General features: G+C 40.6%; 1 protein-coding gene and 1 non-coding gene across 2 annotated transcripts; one reads left to right on the top strand and one right to left on the bottom strand.

Annotated features, from left to right (window-relative positions):
• Window positions 1-12,398: 12,398 nt before the first annotated feature.
• Window positions 12,399-13,220, bottom strand: LOC150034828 (uncharacterized). Its single transcript, XM_090315640.1, has one exon. The coding sequence runs from the start codon at window positions 13,218-13,220 to the stop codon at window positions 12,399-12,401; it is 822 nt and encodes a 273-aa protein (XP_090171766.1).
• Window positions 13,221-14,438: 1,218 nt separating this feature from the next.
• LOC150034827 (small nucleolar RNA R71) lies at window positions 14,439-14,542 on the top strand. Its single transcript, XR_016530975.1, has one exon. It is a non-coding gene; the product is annotated as a small nucleolar RNA R71 (small nucleolar RNA).
• The last annotated feature ends 284 nt before the right edge of the window (window positions 14,543-14,826 follow it).

Genomic DNA, 14,826 nt, shown 5'->3' with positions numbered 1-14,826 from the left:
AGAGAAAGAGCTTCTTGTTGTAATTTTTGCGTTGGAAAAATTTAGAACATACCTGCTGGGAACAAAGGTTTTCATCCATACTAATCATTCAGTAATAAAGTACTTAATGACAAAGAAGGACGCAAAGCCGAGGTTGATCAGATGGGTTCTTCTCCTTCATGAATTTGACATAGAAATAATTGACTGAAAGGGGACGGAGAACCCAAGTTGCGAATCACTTGTCCAGATTGGAAAACCCTGAGGTTGACCGCAATGAGTCAGAAGTGAGTGTAGTGTTTCCGGATGAGCAGTTATTCCATATTGAAGACTTGCCTTGGTACGCTGACATAGTCAACTATCTGGTTTGCGGACAATTTCCTGAAGATTATACCTACCACCAACAAAGGAAGCTCAAACATGAATGCAGATATTATTATTGGGATGAGTCGAATCTGTATAAAAATGGGGCAGACCAGATTCTGCGACTATGCGTACCAAATGCTGCTCAACAACGCATATTATCGTAGTGTCATGACTCACCATATGGTGGGCACTTTGGAGGACAGCACACCATAGCCAAGGTTTTACAGAATGGATTCTTTTGGCCAACATTGTTTAAGGATGCAGCTGACTATGTAATGAAGTGTGATCGGTGCCAATGCACAAGTAACATTTCATGGAAACATGCAATGCCGATGAACACCATCTTGGAGCTTAAATTGTTCGACGTGTGGGGTATTGATTTCATGGGACCATTCCCTCCCTCGAATGGTAAACATTATATTTTATTAGCCGTCGACTATGTATCCAAGTGGGTAGAGGCAGTGGCGTACGCCGCAAACGATGCAGCGGTAGTCTCTCAATTCTTGAAGAAAAACATTTTCACTCATTTTGGCACCCCACGTGCCATAATAAGTGATGAGGGGTCTCACTTTGTCAATCATACTATTAAGGAGCTACTGCGCAAATACAACATTCTCCACAAAGTGGCCACCGCATACCATCCGCAGACGATTTGTCAGGCCGAGGTGTCCAATCAGGAGATTAAGCTGATACTCGAGAAGGTAGTAAGGCCTTCACAAAAAGATTGGGCAAGAAAGCTCGATGATACGCTGTGGGCATACCAGATTGCATTTAAAACACCGATAGGTATGTCCCCATATGTGTGGTATTTGGTAAGGCATGTCATTTTCCTCTAGAGCTGGAATATAAGGCATTGTGGGCGATAAATAAGCTAAACTTTTATTTGAAGAAAGCAGGAGAAGCGCGAAAAATATAATTGGTCGAGCTAGAAGAATGGAGGATTAATGCATATGAGAACGCAAATATTTACAAGGAGTGCATCAAGCGCTGGCATGATAAACACATATGCGGTAAGAACCTCTAAGTTGGGCAGAGGGTCTTACTATTCAAGTCACGACTATGACTCTTCTCGAAAAACTTAAAGTCACGTTGGTCCGTACCATTCATAGTTAGACAGGTATTCCCGCATGGCACGGTTGAATTATCAAATGATGATGGAATTAACATATTCAAAGTTAATAGGCAGTGAATAAAGGCGTATCATGGAAAAGCTGACATCGCCAAGACGACTCCGTGGAACTAAGGAAATTTGAATAAAGAAGAAAGTAGGTGGTCCCGACATTATCAGACGATCGAAATCCATTAGGGACGCAAGTTTTGGGAATCATGGAATCTTCAATTCTTCTCTATTACTCAGAATTTTCATTTCACTATATCTTTTCAGTCTTTATATATTCTTACTCTTATTATTCAAAAAAAAAAATTGTGGTAAAAGAATGTTGTTTTGTTTAAAATTGTTTGACCCTCTCTCTGATTTTCTTGCAACGATCGAGGCACTGGATTGCGGAGACGTTACACGAAGAAGCAACTTATCTTATTCTGTCACCGCAATCCAAAGAAGATAGATCGCCAGAAAGAAGGATGCATCAATACACAATGGAAGCGACAGCGCAAATTTGAGGGTTGTATTCTTCCTTATCTCTATTTCAAATCTTGCACTATCGCATCGCATTTTAGTTTTAAAAGTTTTATCACCGCATCCTCTTTGATTACCGCAATCATTTAACATGGATAAATTTAGTAAGTTACCGCATGCTATCTCTTTGCCAATTATGATTTCAATGATGAAAAACACACTTCTATTCCTTTCGTATATACTAGAGTCAACTTAATTTTAAGATAGTCACCTCAGGAAATATTTCTAGAAGTTAGGGGTCTGCTAGCTTTCTTTCAAACTCTCTTTCTGAAGCTTTTTAAGAACATCACAGGACTTCTTTCAATCTTTTGGCAATGAGGATATTGCCGCATTTTTAAATTTGGGGGTGAAGTATTTATTTTCGACCTTGCTATTCTAAAAAAAAAAAAAAATTTGAGAATAACAACTCAATTGTCAACGCAATGGGGAAACCCATATTGATAAGAGTCAAGTTGAGAAGGGCACTTACCCATAGTTGCATGTCCGCATGACACATGTTAGGGCAAGCCAAAACGAAAGTAAGTCACTAGGATCAACACATAAATAAATGACCGCAACTCCGCTGCCAAGTAGATATGAGTTTAGTCTGAGGAAGAGCGCATTGCTCGAAGTTGGATGTCCGCATGACACACGTGTGGGCAAGCCAAAATGAAGGCAAGGCACTTGGATCAGTGCAAGGTCAAAAAAATAATAATAATGTCAAGAAATATGCAAGGATAAAAACCAATTGACACCCCGATGGAAATGTTTTATTTTTGAAATAAATCATGCGATGTTCCGGAATTTAGTAAAGTCCTTTTGAAGGTTAAGCTTGTGATCCCTAGGTCTTAGAAATATTTTAAGAAGAGACTTGAATAAGACTTAAGGGATTTTGGTGTATAGGAGTTGAATGATGTATCCTTGAGAAATCTAGGAAAAGAACATTGCGGTCAACTTGCTAAAGGAAATCTTTAGCTCATGCTTGAGGACAAGCATTGTTTAAATTTGGGGGTATGATAACGGGCAGAAATGCACGTTATCATAGTGCCAAATTCTTAAACAATGCTAGCTTGCATTGATAAAATGTGTCAGATTGCGTCCAAAAAGCATTAAGTTTATTACATTGTTGTTGCATGCATTCATCGCATAGGAACAGTTGATTTTTGTATTTTTATGCAGAATATGGTTGACGTAAGGCAGAAATTGTGATGATAGGAAATCATTGGTAGAGCGCAGCATTACCGCAAGGCTTTGCGGTGATTGTGTTTGCAAACATTAACTCAAGAAGGATTGCCGCAATTTGGTGGGCGCATGTGGGTGAAAGGTATAATTAATCACAATGAGACAGAAAGCTAATGACAGTCGAATCCGAATTAAGTTGACAGTCGCTAACGATAACAAGTACATTCAGCTTTTCGGTGATAAATATTCGGCGCATCAGTCAAGGAATTAAAGCCATCCCATCTATGCAATCATAAGAGAGAAGCCGCCTTTCATCCCAGAAGCTATATAAATATTGAAGGCAACCTTCAGAAAAGGGGTTCAAAAATTCATAAGTTCGAATCAGTTAGCTCAGCACGTCTTTGTCCATAGTTTTCCGTTTTATTTTAAGGCAGTGCAAGAGAAAAGTAGAGACGTCGAAGATCGCTCAGGGCAACTCGAGAGAGAACCCTGAGGCGTAGAAAAAGAGAGCGAGCCGATTCTCGAGAGAGCGAGATTATCTTTTGAACACGAGTAGAAAGATAATGTAAAATCATGGGAAGCAAGAGATTGCTACCAGGCTCTTTATTCTATTCTTGCATTGGTGTTCTGTAATTCATCTTTATATTTATACAATGGAAGTTCTTATTCTACATCTGTTCAATCTCTTAGTATGCATGAGTAGCTAAACTAGTCGATTGGGTTGAGAAGAACTAAGCTAACACGACCTAGGATGATCTTTGCTTGCGATTATCTTGTGTTATGCTGTGCCAATCATCACTTTAGAGCTACTTGAGAGAGAAGCTAAAGAAAAAAACCTAATACTTGAGAGAGCTAGGTTAGAATCTAGACTCGAGAGAGCAAGATTAGAACTGCATAAACAAGAGATAAGAACTTATAGATAAGCTTTGTTTTCCAACCTGCATCGCATGCATCCTAGAGATAGGAATGATATTATGGGTCGCCTTATTTGTGTGTGTGTCATTTTGTCATCGCATAAATAAGAATAGAGGCTTATTAAAGGTCCTATAGACTTATCGCATATATCGCATGTGTTCTAGCCTTAGAAGTCGTGGCATTCGCACTGAGAGGTGGTTTACTAAATAAGGCCCAAGTATAAATCCAATTTAGGTTCCTGGTAAGTCCAGGGTCGAACTTCGGGATTCAAATTAAGCTAATGCAGACGTTGTGTTGTAACTGTTGTAAGGATATCCTAAATGTATGGAGAAATGCGTTATTTACACTAAGGTGTTGTGTGTATGCAAGAAGATACAAAAGGGTTAAGTAAAAAATAATGGGTCGTGTGGAAATGGATTTTAATGCAAGTGGTATGCGTCGATCTAAGTTGGATGTACACGAACTAGAATGTGATGTGAATGAGATGGTTTGTTTATCTTTGTTTATGCGTTAGAATATATTCAACACTTCTCAATGCGAATAATATACAATGCCTATCTCTAGTATGTATGCATCAAACACAGGATGCAATAAAAGACCAGTAAGTCTATCTCTAGATGTACTATGCATTCTAACTCGATGTTGGCTTACTTATTCTCTCAAATAGTTTAAGCTAAAGATGCTCTTACCAATTGATTTAGTGGCTTAAGCATTTGAAATGGAATTTTGCATGAAGTATAGATGCATCCAACATAAACAAGAAATAAACAATGGCAAAGTGTGATAGAGTAAATATGTGAATTTATAAAGAAGCAAATTATCTTTACAAAAGAAATAATTAATCAGATGAAAGGATGAAAGTGATAAATGAGATGAAATGAAATGAAATGAGTCAAGTCGCAGAGTACAATCTCTTGTCCTCTTTGGCTCAATTCTAGTTGTGTTCAATCACTTTTATAAGAATTGGACGAAGTGTCTCTCTCGAGCCCAGCTTGCCCCGCTCCTTGATCGGCGATGATGGTGGTTATCTTCTCTCTTGCTCTTCTTGGGACCACAACACAGCTTTAAGAATTAAAACTAAGACTAAGGTAACATGGAGACTAAAAACTGAGAGTGAAAACTTGGAATTTTTGAACTTTGAACTCTGGAGGGGTTTCTTCTATTTATAGGCGTTGGCCTTTTATAGCTTGATGATGGGCAGCATTAAAGTCCATACCTTGGTCAGCCACCTGATACTCAGATGCTTTTCAGACATCGCCTGCTACAGGTGCCCATGCTTGCAAGTGGTGATTTGACACAAACAGCCTGAATGAATAAATCTTCCTTGCGTTGAATCCCTTCGACGCATGGTTCATGCGTTAGACTTTGCCTGTGACACTTCATAATCACACGTTGGCCTCTTGTTGAAATCCTGCAATATAATGCGTTAGCGCCGCAGTACTTTAGTAATAAACATTCTTTTGCATGAGTTTGATAATGTTTGAGTAATTCCATGGATTTCTTCTAAAAATGATGAGATTTTATCATTAAAAGCCCTAATTGTTCCAACTTAAGAGCCACAATAACTTGTATTTCTACAAGTTATCACCATCCCCAAATTTGAATAATGTTTGTCCTCAAGCATTCCATAAATAATTCTTTGTTATCTCCCTTATCTTTATTGTGCAGTGTTCACCTCTCATTATATTAACTTTTAAGCTTGAGACAAGAGTTTGGAAAATGTAACGCAGGTTGATTCTTTTCTAAGAGGAATAATGTTTTATTTCAGGTGCAACAAGCTTTTCGTCAACAACTCCTTTCATTTCTCAAAACATTCCCTTTTTTTCTAAACCAGCAATGCATTAGATGCTTTTTAAAATAGATGCCAGTTAAAAAGAAAAAGTATGAGTTTTCAATTACCCATGCATTGTTCCAGGTGTCCCATTTTCATTTTGACTTGCTCCCACGGGTGTCATGCGAGCATCCAACTTCGGGTGAGAGCCCTTCACAACTAAACTCATATCTAACAGTCATGCGTTTTAAGATACAACTTCTTTAAAGTAGATAAAGGAGTTTTTTGGACGCATTGGTCTAGGAGACTAAACTTCGTTTTGGCTTGCCCCCACGGGTGTCATGCGAGCATCCAACTACAGCTATGTGTCTATTCCAACTTTTTAACTCATGCCACTTTGAGGTTTTTTTTTTTTTTTTTAGAGTAATGACAGAGGAGTTGCGTTTAACATTTTTTTTATTTTGTTTCCTTTCTTTTTTGATGTACTCAATTAATGCGTCTTAACTCGGATTTTCCTCATCCCCAAATTTGGAGATCAGCTAAATCCTCATTGCTAAAAGAGAAACAAAATTTGGAAAAGTCTTTGAGAGTTTCGAAAGGAGTTTTGATTTAAAGCTTGCATGCGTTAGAAAGAAAACATGTAGTCTTTTTAGAGAAGTTCAGGCTTTGTTGATTTTCCTAGCGCCTACTATGTACTTATAAATTTCATATTGCTACTATCATTGAGGTAAAGTAAAGCACAAGATTAGAAAATAGCTAAAGAACAAAAAAAGATATGCTAAGGTCAAACGCAAGAAAAAAAAATGATAGAAATTTTCATTGGATAACATGGAATAAACAAACAAGGCAAACAAATACAAAAGAATCATCAAATAAAGCAAAGTAAAAAATAACCAACACCCCAAAACTTATTGTGCTAGAACGTCATCCCTGCGTTCTTCTGTAGGGTCTTCATCCATAAAGCGCAGATGGTTTCTAAGGTGAACAAGTAACGGTAGTAGGGCAAACATTCTGACCAAGACCCGATTAATATACTGCGTTGTGTAAACAAATTGGTATTGTATACTTCTTGTTTTCTGTTGTAAATAATCCCTTAGAACCCTATTTTGTTGTTGAAGACCTTCAATGGATGCGGCCAATGGTCTGAGTTGATCACTAATGAAAGTTTTCAACTCCTTAATGTTAGTGCGTTGTTGTGGCGGTGCTAACTCTTCACTTCTTTCAACTAGGTCTTCAAAATTTCCTGTGTTACTCGATCCTAACCATGTTGGTTCAAAAATGACTAGAGAAGGCACAAAAGTTGGAATTGGAATTGGTGAGGGTGAAGGAAGGGGACAAGGGATTTCTTGATCTACATCGATAGGCTCTTGGTGCATTGGATCAAGACTCCCCTCTTACGGGCCACTGGTGAGTTTTGGAGAGTGAGGTTTAGGTCTAGCCGCGCTTCTTCATCTGTAAATGCAAGATCTGCTTCGTAATCTTCATTCTCTGAAGCTTCATCACTGTGTTCAATTATCCAGACGCGTATTCTTTTAGGGGCGCATTTGGAGGATCGAGGTCTGGCTGCCGCTTCTTTGCAAGGTAGGGCAGGCTGATGCGACGAACCGCGAAGCAGATGCTTTATCAACTTGATGTTCATCAGACCATCGATCTCCTCATAATCATCCCCCAGAGGGATGCCCCTGCGTTCACACAACACGCAGATCAGCCAAGGGAAATATAGTTATCCTCGTGGTTTTATTTTAATGGCTTTGATCTGATCCCTTATTATCCTTCCTACATCCAAAGGGATGCGCTGCATGATACAGTAAGTAGCCAAGATGCATTCTCTTGACAAAGTTTCATCGTGCGTTGTAGGCATGATGCTTTTCTTAATTAGATAATACCACAAGTTCACGTTTGGCTTTAGGTTCCTGGAAGCTAACATCTTTGCTCCATTTCTTGACGTTTGCCATTTACTTCCAGGCTTGGCTACCACTCTTAAAGCATCTTTTACTTGGCTTGGAGATGGTTGTTCTAAGATGCGGTTGGCTTCTGCGTCCGAGTTACTCGTGATATTGAACACTTCATTAATCTTATCAGCTGAGAAGCGCACCAATACACCATCAACAAATGCTGAACTTTTCACCATGTCGAACTCACTACTGTAAAATTGGCAGACAAGGTTGGGCCAAATTCTTGTATGCCTAACACATAGGTGACCCCAACCCATTGCTTCCACAGTTTCAGTTATGTATGCTAGCAATGGGTAGCGTTCAGGAAAGAAGCCCTTTTTCTGCAAGAATGTCACAAAATTGGCGCTTCCTTCCTATGGTCTTTTTAGGTAATGCATCAGTTACCTTGCGCTTGCCTGCCTCATGTGCCTTGGCTTCTCATGCCAGCTCCCTTAATTCATTTTCTAATTCCCTTTGGAGAGCTAACTTCCTTCTCCCCTGCCTTACGGGCTAATATTGTTCCAATTCCTTCTCTAACGTGTTATGCCTTGAGCAGCACCCATGCATTGAACCCTCAGGACCGGATGTGAACTTCTCTTCTTCTTCCTCCAAAATTAATTTTCTTTTTCTCATCACTCTCTTTTCTTTTGATGGCCCTTCATTCGCGTCAGATTGTCAAGGTTGCGACACGTCTAGGCAAACTTCCCTTTCTTCATCTTCTTCATCTTCTTCTTCTAACTCAGCTTCGAGCATCATTGCATAGCGCTCCGCTTCATCCATTTCAAGTGATGCGTTAGGTGGGTCAGAACGCATCACTTGTTCTTCTTCTTGGCCTTGATTCAGACTTGCCAAGATTACTCCGAACACTTCTTGCTCGTCCCTTTGAGTCAATTCCACTAGTTCTTTGAGGTTTCGCTCTGACGCAGGACTATCAGAGCTGGGCCTTGGTGGAGTGATTGGTGGGGTGCCGAATGGGGTATGCAACGACCCAGGGGATGAAATGATGATGGGTGAACGCTGCGGTTGGCTAGTTACGTCTGCCTCAATCGGGTAAATGGTGGCTAAGGGTTGGATGGACATTGGAGGAGGTGGACGCACGGTGGGCGATGGTGCGTTATTGAGGTAAGCAGGGATGGGGTCATGCGTCGTGCCCACCGGAGTGAATTGAAATGAATGGTGGTGGGACGGGCTTGGTGTAGGGTTTCTCTGCACCCACAGATGACGAAGGGCGTTGCTGCCTTGGTTTTGAGGGGGTTTTAGGTTTCGGTTTTGCGATGGTTTTGGGTTTTTGGGTGGTTTTAGAGGAAGGGTTTGTGGTGGCTTTGATGGGTTTCGACCGAGACGGTCACTGGGAAGTAGAAGAGAGCCCACCGTGCAAAGGCTTGGTTAGAACGATGGTTTTTGAAGTCTGGCGAGGGCTTGGAGGAGGTGATGTTGAAACAGACGAAGAAAAGAAGGAGCTAACCAGCGACACGTCTCCGAAGCTCATGGATTTGTTTTGGCTATCTGACGCGAAAGACATTGTTGCCGAAGAGTGACCGGAGAAATACGCATGATCGAACGGCGGTAAAGGTGAAGGGCGCTAGGGTTTTTTTTCTTTTATTTCACAGAAAGCTTGAAGAAGATGAGAGAAGAGAAAATGAAGAGTTTCGAATTTTATAGGTCTGGGGAGAGAGAATGGTGACGTCAGGCAGTGCCTGACGTCCGCATTTATTACAAAGTTGAAAGGACGTGCCTTGGGCTTCCAAGCACTCGAGTGTTTTGCATTTTCGAGATGTGTCCTTTCAATTTAGGCCATGTGTTAGACTTAAGTCTAACACGTTAGTTTATTCCCATCCTAATTATACATAACTTTTTTTATTTATTTATTCAAAACAAATAAATCTCTAACTAAGAAGGCAATAACAGTCATCAATCAATCTTAAAATCTCAAAGATAGGCAAACAAAGTAAATTCAAACGCATTGATAAAATACAAAATGCAAGAGGAATGAGAAAAGAGGAAGCGTCCCTGGAATATGTGTCAATATGAATGTAGGGATGCTTTGACGTAAGCCTCAGTTGGCTTCGCGTAATGCGAGAGATGACTTTTTTCGTTCTATGCCATCTTCAAAGTAAGGTTTCACTCTTTGAATGTATTTGTGCCATCCTCCCGCATTAATTCTACTGCTCTGTGGGGAAGGATTGTTTTGATAATGAATGGTCCTAACCACCTTTACTTTAATTTTCCTGGGAACAAATGCAATCATAAATTGAATAATAAAACTTTTTGGCCAACAACAAACTCTTTCTTACTAATGCATTGGTCGTGCCAACGTTTGGTCTTCTCCTTGTCGAGCTTGTTGTTCTCGTATGCATTCAACCGCCATTCCTCAAGCTCATTGAGCTGAAGCTTGTGTTGATCACCCACGACGTCTAAGTTTAAATTCAGCTTCTTTACTGCTCAGAAAGCTTTGTGATCCAAATCTAGGGGTAAATGACAAGATTTTCCAAATACTAACGAGTATGGAGACATACCTATGGGGGTCTTGTAGGCAGTCCTGTAGGCTCAAAGTGCTTCATCCAGCCTCTATGCTCAGTCTTTCTGTTATTGTTGACAACTTTTTCAGTATTGATTTTATTTCTCGATTTGATACCTCAATTTAACCGTTCGTTTGCAACTGGTATTCGGTACCGATCTTGTGCCTAACATTATATTTGGCAAGTAATTTAGAAATGATGCGGTTAATGAAATGCATACCTTCGTCACTTATCAGGGCTTTTGGCATTCCAAAGCGTGTGAAAATGTTCCTGGTAAGAAACTTAGATACAGTCGACGTATCATTTCTGGCACAAGATACTGCTTCCACCCACTTTGATACATAATCTACTGTAAGTAGGATATATTGTTGATCGTAGGACAGGGGAAAAGGTCCCATAAAATCAATGCCCCAAACATCAAATAATTCAAATTCAAGAATATTGTTCAAGGGCATTGCGTCCCTTGATGAGATGTTTCCGGTGCGTTGGCAAGGGTCACACTTGCGAACATACTCCCTTGCGTTTTTGAAGAGAGTGGGCCAGAAGTATCCACTTTGAAGAATCTTCGCAGTGGTTCTTTGCCCTCCAAAATGACCTTTGTAAGGAGAGTCATGACACTCAGCCAAGATGCGTTGTGTCTCTTCCTCCGGAACACATTGACGCATGATGGATTCGGGGCCTTGTTTATAGAGAAATGGTTCATCCCAAAAATAAAATTTGCTATCGTGTACTAACCGTTTCTTTTGCTGAGAGTTGAAGTTTTCAGGGAATTTCTTGGTAGTTAAGTAATTAACTATGTCTACATACCAAGGTTCCCTACCTTCAACTCTGAACAAGCTTTCATCAGGATATGAATCTTTGATTTCATTTTCTTGGTCTTGTATTTCCTGATTTTCTAATCTGGACAAGTGGTCAACCACCTGATTCTTAGTCCCTTTTCTGTCCTGAATAACGATGTCAAATTCCTACAATAGCAGCACCCATCTTATTAATCTTCATGATTTGTATAGATGGTTACTGATGCAACAACTAAATAACATCTAAACTTCTAGATGCCAAACACTACAGCCAACATTTCTTTTTCCGTGGTTGTGTAGTGTTCCTGAGAGTCGTTCAGTGTCTTGGACGCATAAGAGATGAGGTGTATCAAATTTCCTTTCTTCTGCCCCAACATTGTACCTACTGCAAGATCACTTGCATCGCACATGAGAATAAAACGTTGTGTCTAATCCGGTACTATTAGTACTGAAGCTATAGTCAACGCATATTTCAGTGTTTCAAATGCGTCGTAGCAGGGTCGGTTCACTTCTAATAATGCGCTCAGAGGTTGCGCAATTTGAGAAAATCCTCTAACGAACCTTTGATAGAAGCCAACATGTCCTAGAAAACTTCGTAGAGCTTTTACATTTGATGGTGGTGGAAGTTTAGCTATGACATCTATCTTGGCCTCATCAACTTCCAACCCAGCTTTAGATACCTTGTGGCCCAATACAACTCCCTCAGTCACCATAAAGTGACATTTCTCCCAATTCAGCACAAGATTTGTTTCCTCGCATCGAGTGAGGACGACCTCCAAGTTATCTAAGCATGATTGGAATGAGTCTCCAAAGACTGAAAAATCGTTCATGAAGACTTCCACGGTCTTTTCCAAGAAGTCAGAGAAAATTGCCATCATACACCTTTGGAATGTTCCAGGTGCATTGCATAGCCCAAAGGGCATGCGCTTGAATGTGAACATTCCGAAGGGACAAGTGAATGTTGTCTTTTCTTGATCTTCTGAGTCAATTAAAATCTGGTTATAACCAGAGTATCCATCAAGGAACAATAAAATTCTTTTCCAACCAGTCTGTCAAGCATTTGGTCAATGAAGGGAAGGGGGAAGTGATCTTTCTTTGTTTCTGCGTTGAGCTTTCTATAGTCCATGCAGATGCGCCAGCCTGTGACAGTCCTTGAAGGGATGAGTTCATTATTGCTATTGACTATCACTGTTGTTCCCCCTTTCTTGTGAACGCATTGGACTGGGCTTACCCAGCTGCTATCGGATATAGGATAGATTACTCCTACGTCCAACCATTTTAAGATTTCTTTCTTGACCCTTCCTTCATTATGGGGTTCAACCTTCATTGAGGCTCAATTGATCCCGTCTTCCCTTCTTCCAGCCTGATTTTATGCATGCAATAAGATGGGCTGATGCCACGGATGTCCGCTAGCGTCCACCCTATTGCACGCATATGCTTTTGCAACATCTGCAAAAGAGAACGTTCGTTAGGCTTGGTAAGATTCGTGGAAATAATTATAGGTAAGGTTTTATTTGTTCCAAGGAAAGCATATTTAAGGTGACTTGGTAACGATTTCAACTCAAGTTCTGATGCTTCCTCTAGTGATGGACGCGTTGGTTTCGTCTGCCACTCACTCAGACTTGGCGGCTCGGGTTCTTTCACATTTTCTTCCAACGCGAGGACCTCGCATACTTGGGTCACTTCTTCTTCGGACAACTCTATTCTATTCAGTTGACACTCTTCACTGCCCTGGAACTTTAATGCATTTAACATATTAAACTTCACTTTCTGATTGTCTACGCGCATAGTCAATTCTCCCTTATGCACGTCTATTAACACTTTCCCAATGGCTAGAAAGGGGCGTCCAAGAATAATTGGTACATCCCTGTCTGCTTCATAGTCTAAAATGATGAAATCTGTTGAGAATATGAAGTTGTCAACTTTTACCAGAACGTCTTCAATCTTTCCTTCAGGGTACTTGATCGTTCTATCAGCGAGTTGAAGAGTAACAAAAGTGAGTTGTGCTTTACCAATTCCCAATTTCTTGAAGATTGAGAGTGGCATGAGGTTAATGCTTGCTCCCAATTCACACAACGCATGTCCCACATCCAACCCTCCAATCAAGCACGGGACTGTGAAGCTTCCCGGGTCCTTCTTTTTCATGGGTAGTCTGTTGCTCACTAACGCATTTCACCCCTGCGTTAGTGCAATTACCTTCGTCTCGCTGACTCTCCTTTTCTTTGTCAAAGTATCCTTAAAAAATTTGACATATTTTGACATTTGCTCTAAAGCTTCTATAAGTCGAATATTGATGTGCAAGCCTCAGGAGTTCAAGAAAACGCTTAAATTGTTGTTCATCATTTTTCTTCATCAAGCGTCTAGGGAATGGTGCATTCAGCGGCACCGTAGGTTTTCCCACGTTAGACGTTCTTAGCTCTGAATGGCTTATGGATTCAGGTGTTCTTTCTTCTTGATCTTCTAATACTATTGGGCGTGTGTTGAGTTCTTTTGAAGGATTACTTTTTCTTGGATTCATGGTTCTTTCTTCAAGAGCTTTGCCACTTCACAATGTCACCGCATGACATTGCTTCTTTCCCTTATTATTCCCCGAGGTTTCAATGTTGCTAGGCAAGACTCAAGGCTGCCTATTCTTCAACTCACTTGCTATCTGCCCTACTTGTATCTCCAGGTTTCTGATAGACGACGCCTGGCTTTTTAGCAACTCGTCATTCTGGGCGATATACTCCTTTAATAGGTTTTCAAGTGGAGATACTAAGCTCGACGCCTGACCTTCTTTATTAAAGGATTGTTGGTGCGGCTAATGCGTTGGTAGGAATGCAGGCAACGGTCCTTGCCTTTGCTGCTGGTTCACCCCTTGGTGGTGTGGCTCTTGTTGATTTCTTGTCCAAGAAAAAATTGGATGGTTCTTCCATCCGAGATTATATGTGTTTGAAAATGGGTTATTTTTAATGAAGCATACTGATTGCAGATTTTGTGGGCAATCAGAGTAGGAATGGGGATCTTCAGAGCCCACACGGCTAACCATGGGCTGCACGAATGTTTCTACCTGATTTACCTTTTGCTGACTTGATGCGTTCCCTAGTGACATGTTCTGCAAAAGGTTTGTTGTCATAGTAGCCATTTGTGCAGAGATTGTGGCAATCGATAGAATTCACATTCTGAGATCGCCTCTTCCTATCGGCTCTTGCGTCATAAGTATCATCCACCCATTCCATGTTGTGCTTAGCAATGCGGTCTAATATTTCCTTAGCTTCAGTATAAGATTTATCCATGTTACCACCAGCTGTAGCTGCATCGGCTACCATCTGAGATGCTCTGTTCAATCCACCATAAAAAGTCTCCATCTAGATGGTTAATGGTAATCCATGGTTGGGTCAATTTTTGACCAATCCCTTAAAACACTCCCATGCGACGCTCAAGGTTTCAGCTTCTTCTTGCTCGAAGTTCATGTTTTCTCTATGCCTCCTTGCGTTGGTTGTGTGTGGGAAGTATTTTTGCATAAATTTCTCCACCAACTTCTCCCAGGTTGTGATCTCCCAAGGCTCCACAGAGCATACCCATTGCTTTGCATCGTCATGCAAAGAATATGGGAACAAAGATAGCCTGATCGCTTCTGGGGTGATTCTAGAAATCACAAATGAGTTGCACATTTCCAGGAAATGTTTCATGTGGGCGTGAGGATCTTCTCCACGACCACCCCCAAATTTTTCAGCTGTTTGAAGCATTTACAGCATCACAGATTTCATCT

This window comes from Benincasa hispida, chromosome 7, assembly GCF_027475165.1.
Source record: "Benincasa hispida cultivar pf3 chromosome 7, pf3_genome.v1.1, whole genome shotgun sequence".
Lineage (NCBI taxonomy): Eukaryota > Viridiplantae > Streptophyta > Magnoliopsida > Cucurbitales > Cucurbitaceae > Benincasa > Benincasa hispida.
The sequence above is the reverse complement of the archived record's forward strand: the minus strand, read 5'-3'. Positions and strand labels throughout refer to the sequence as shown.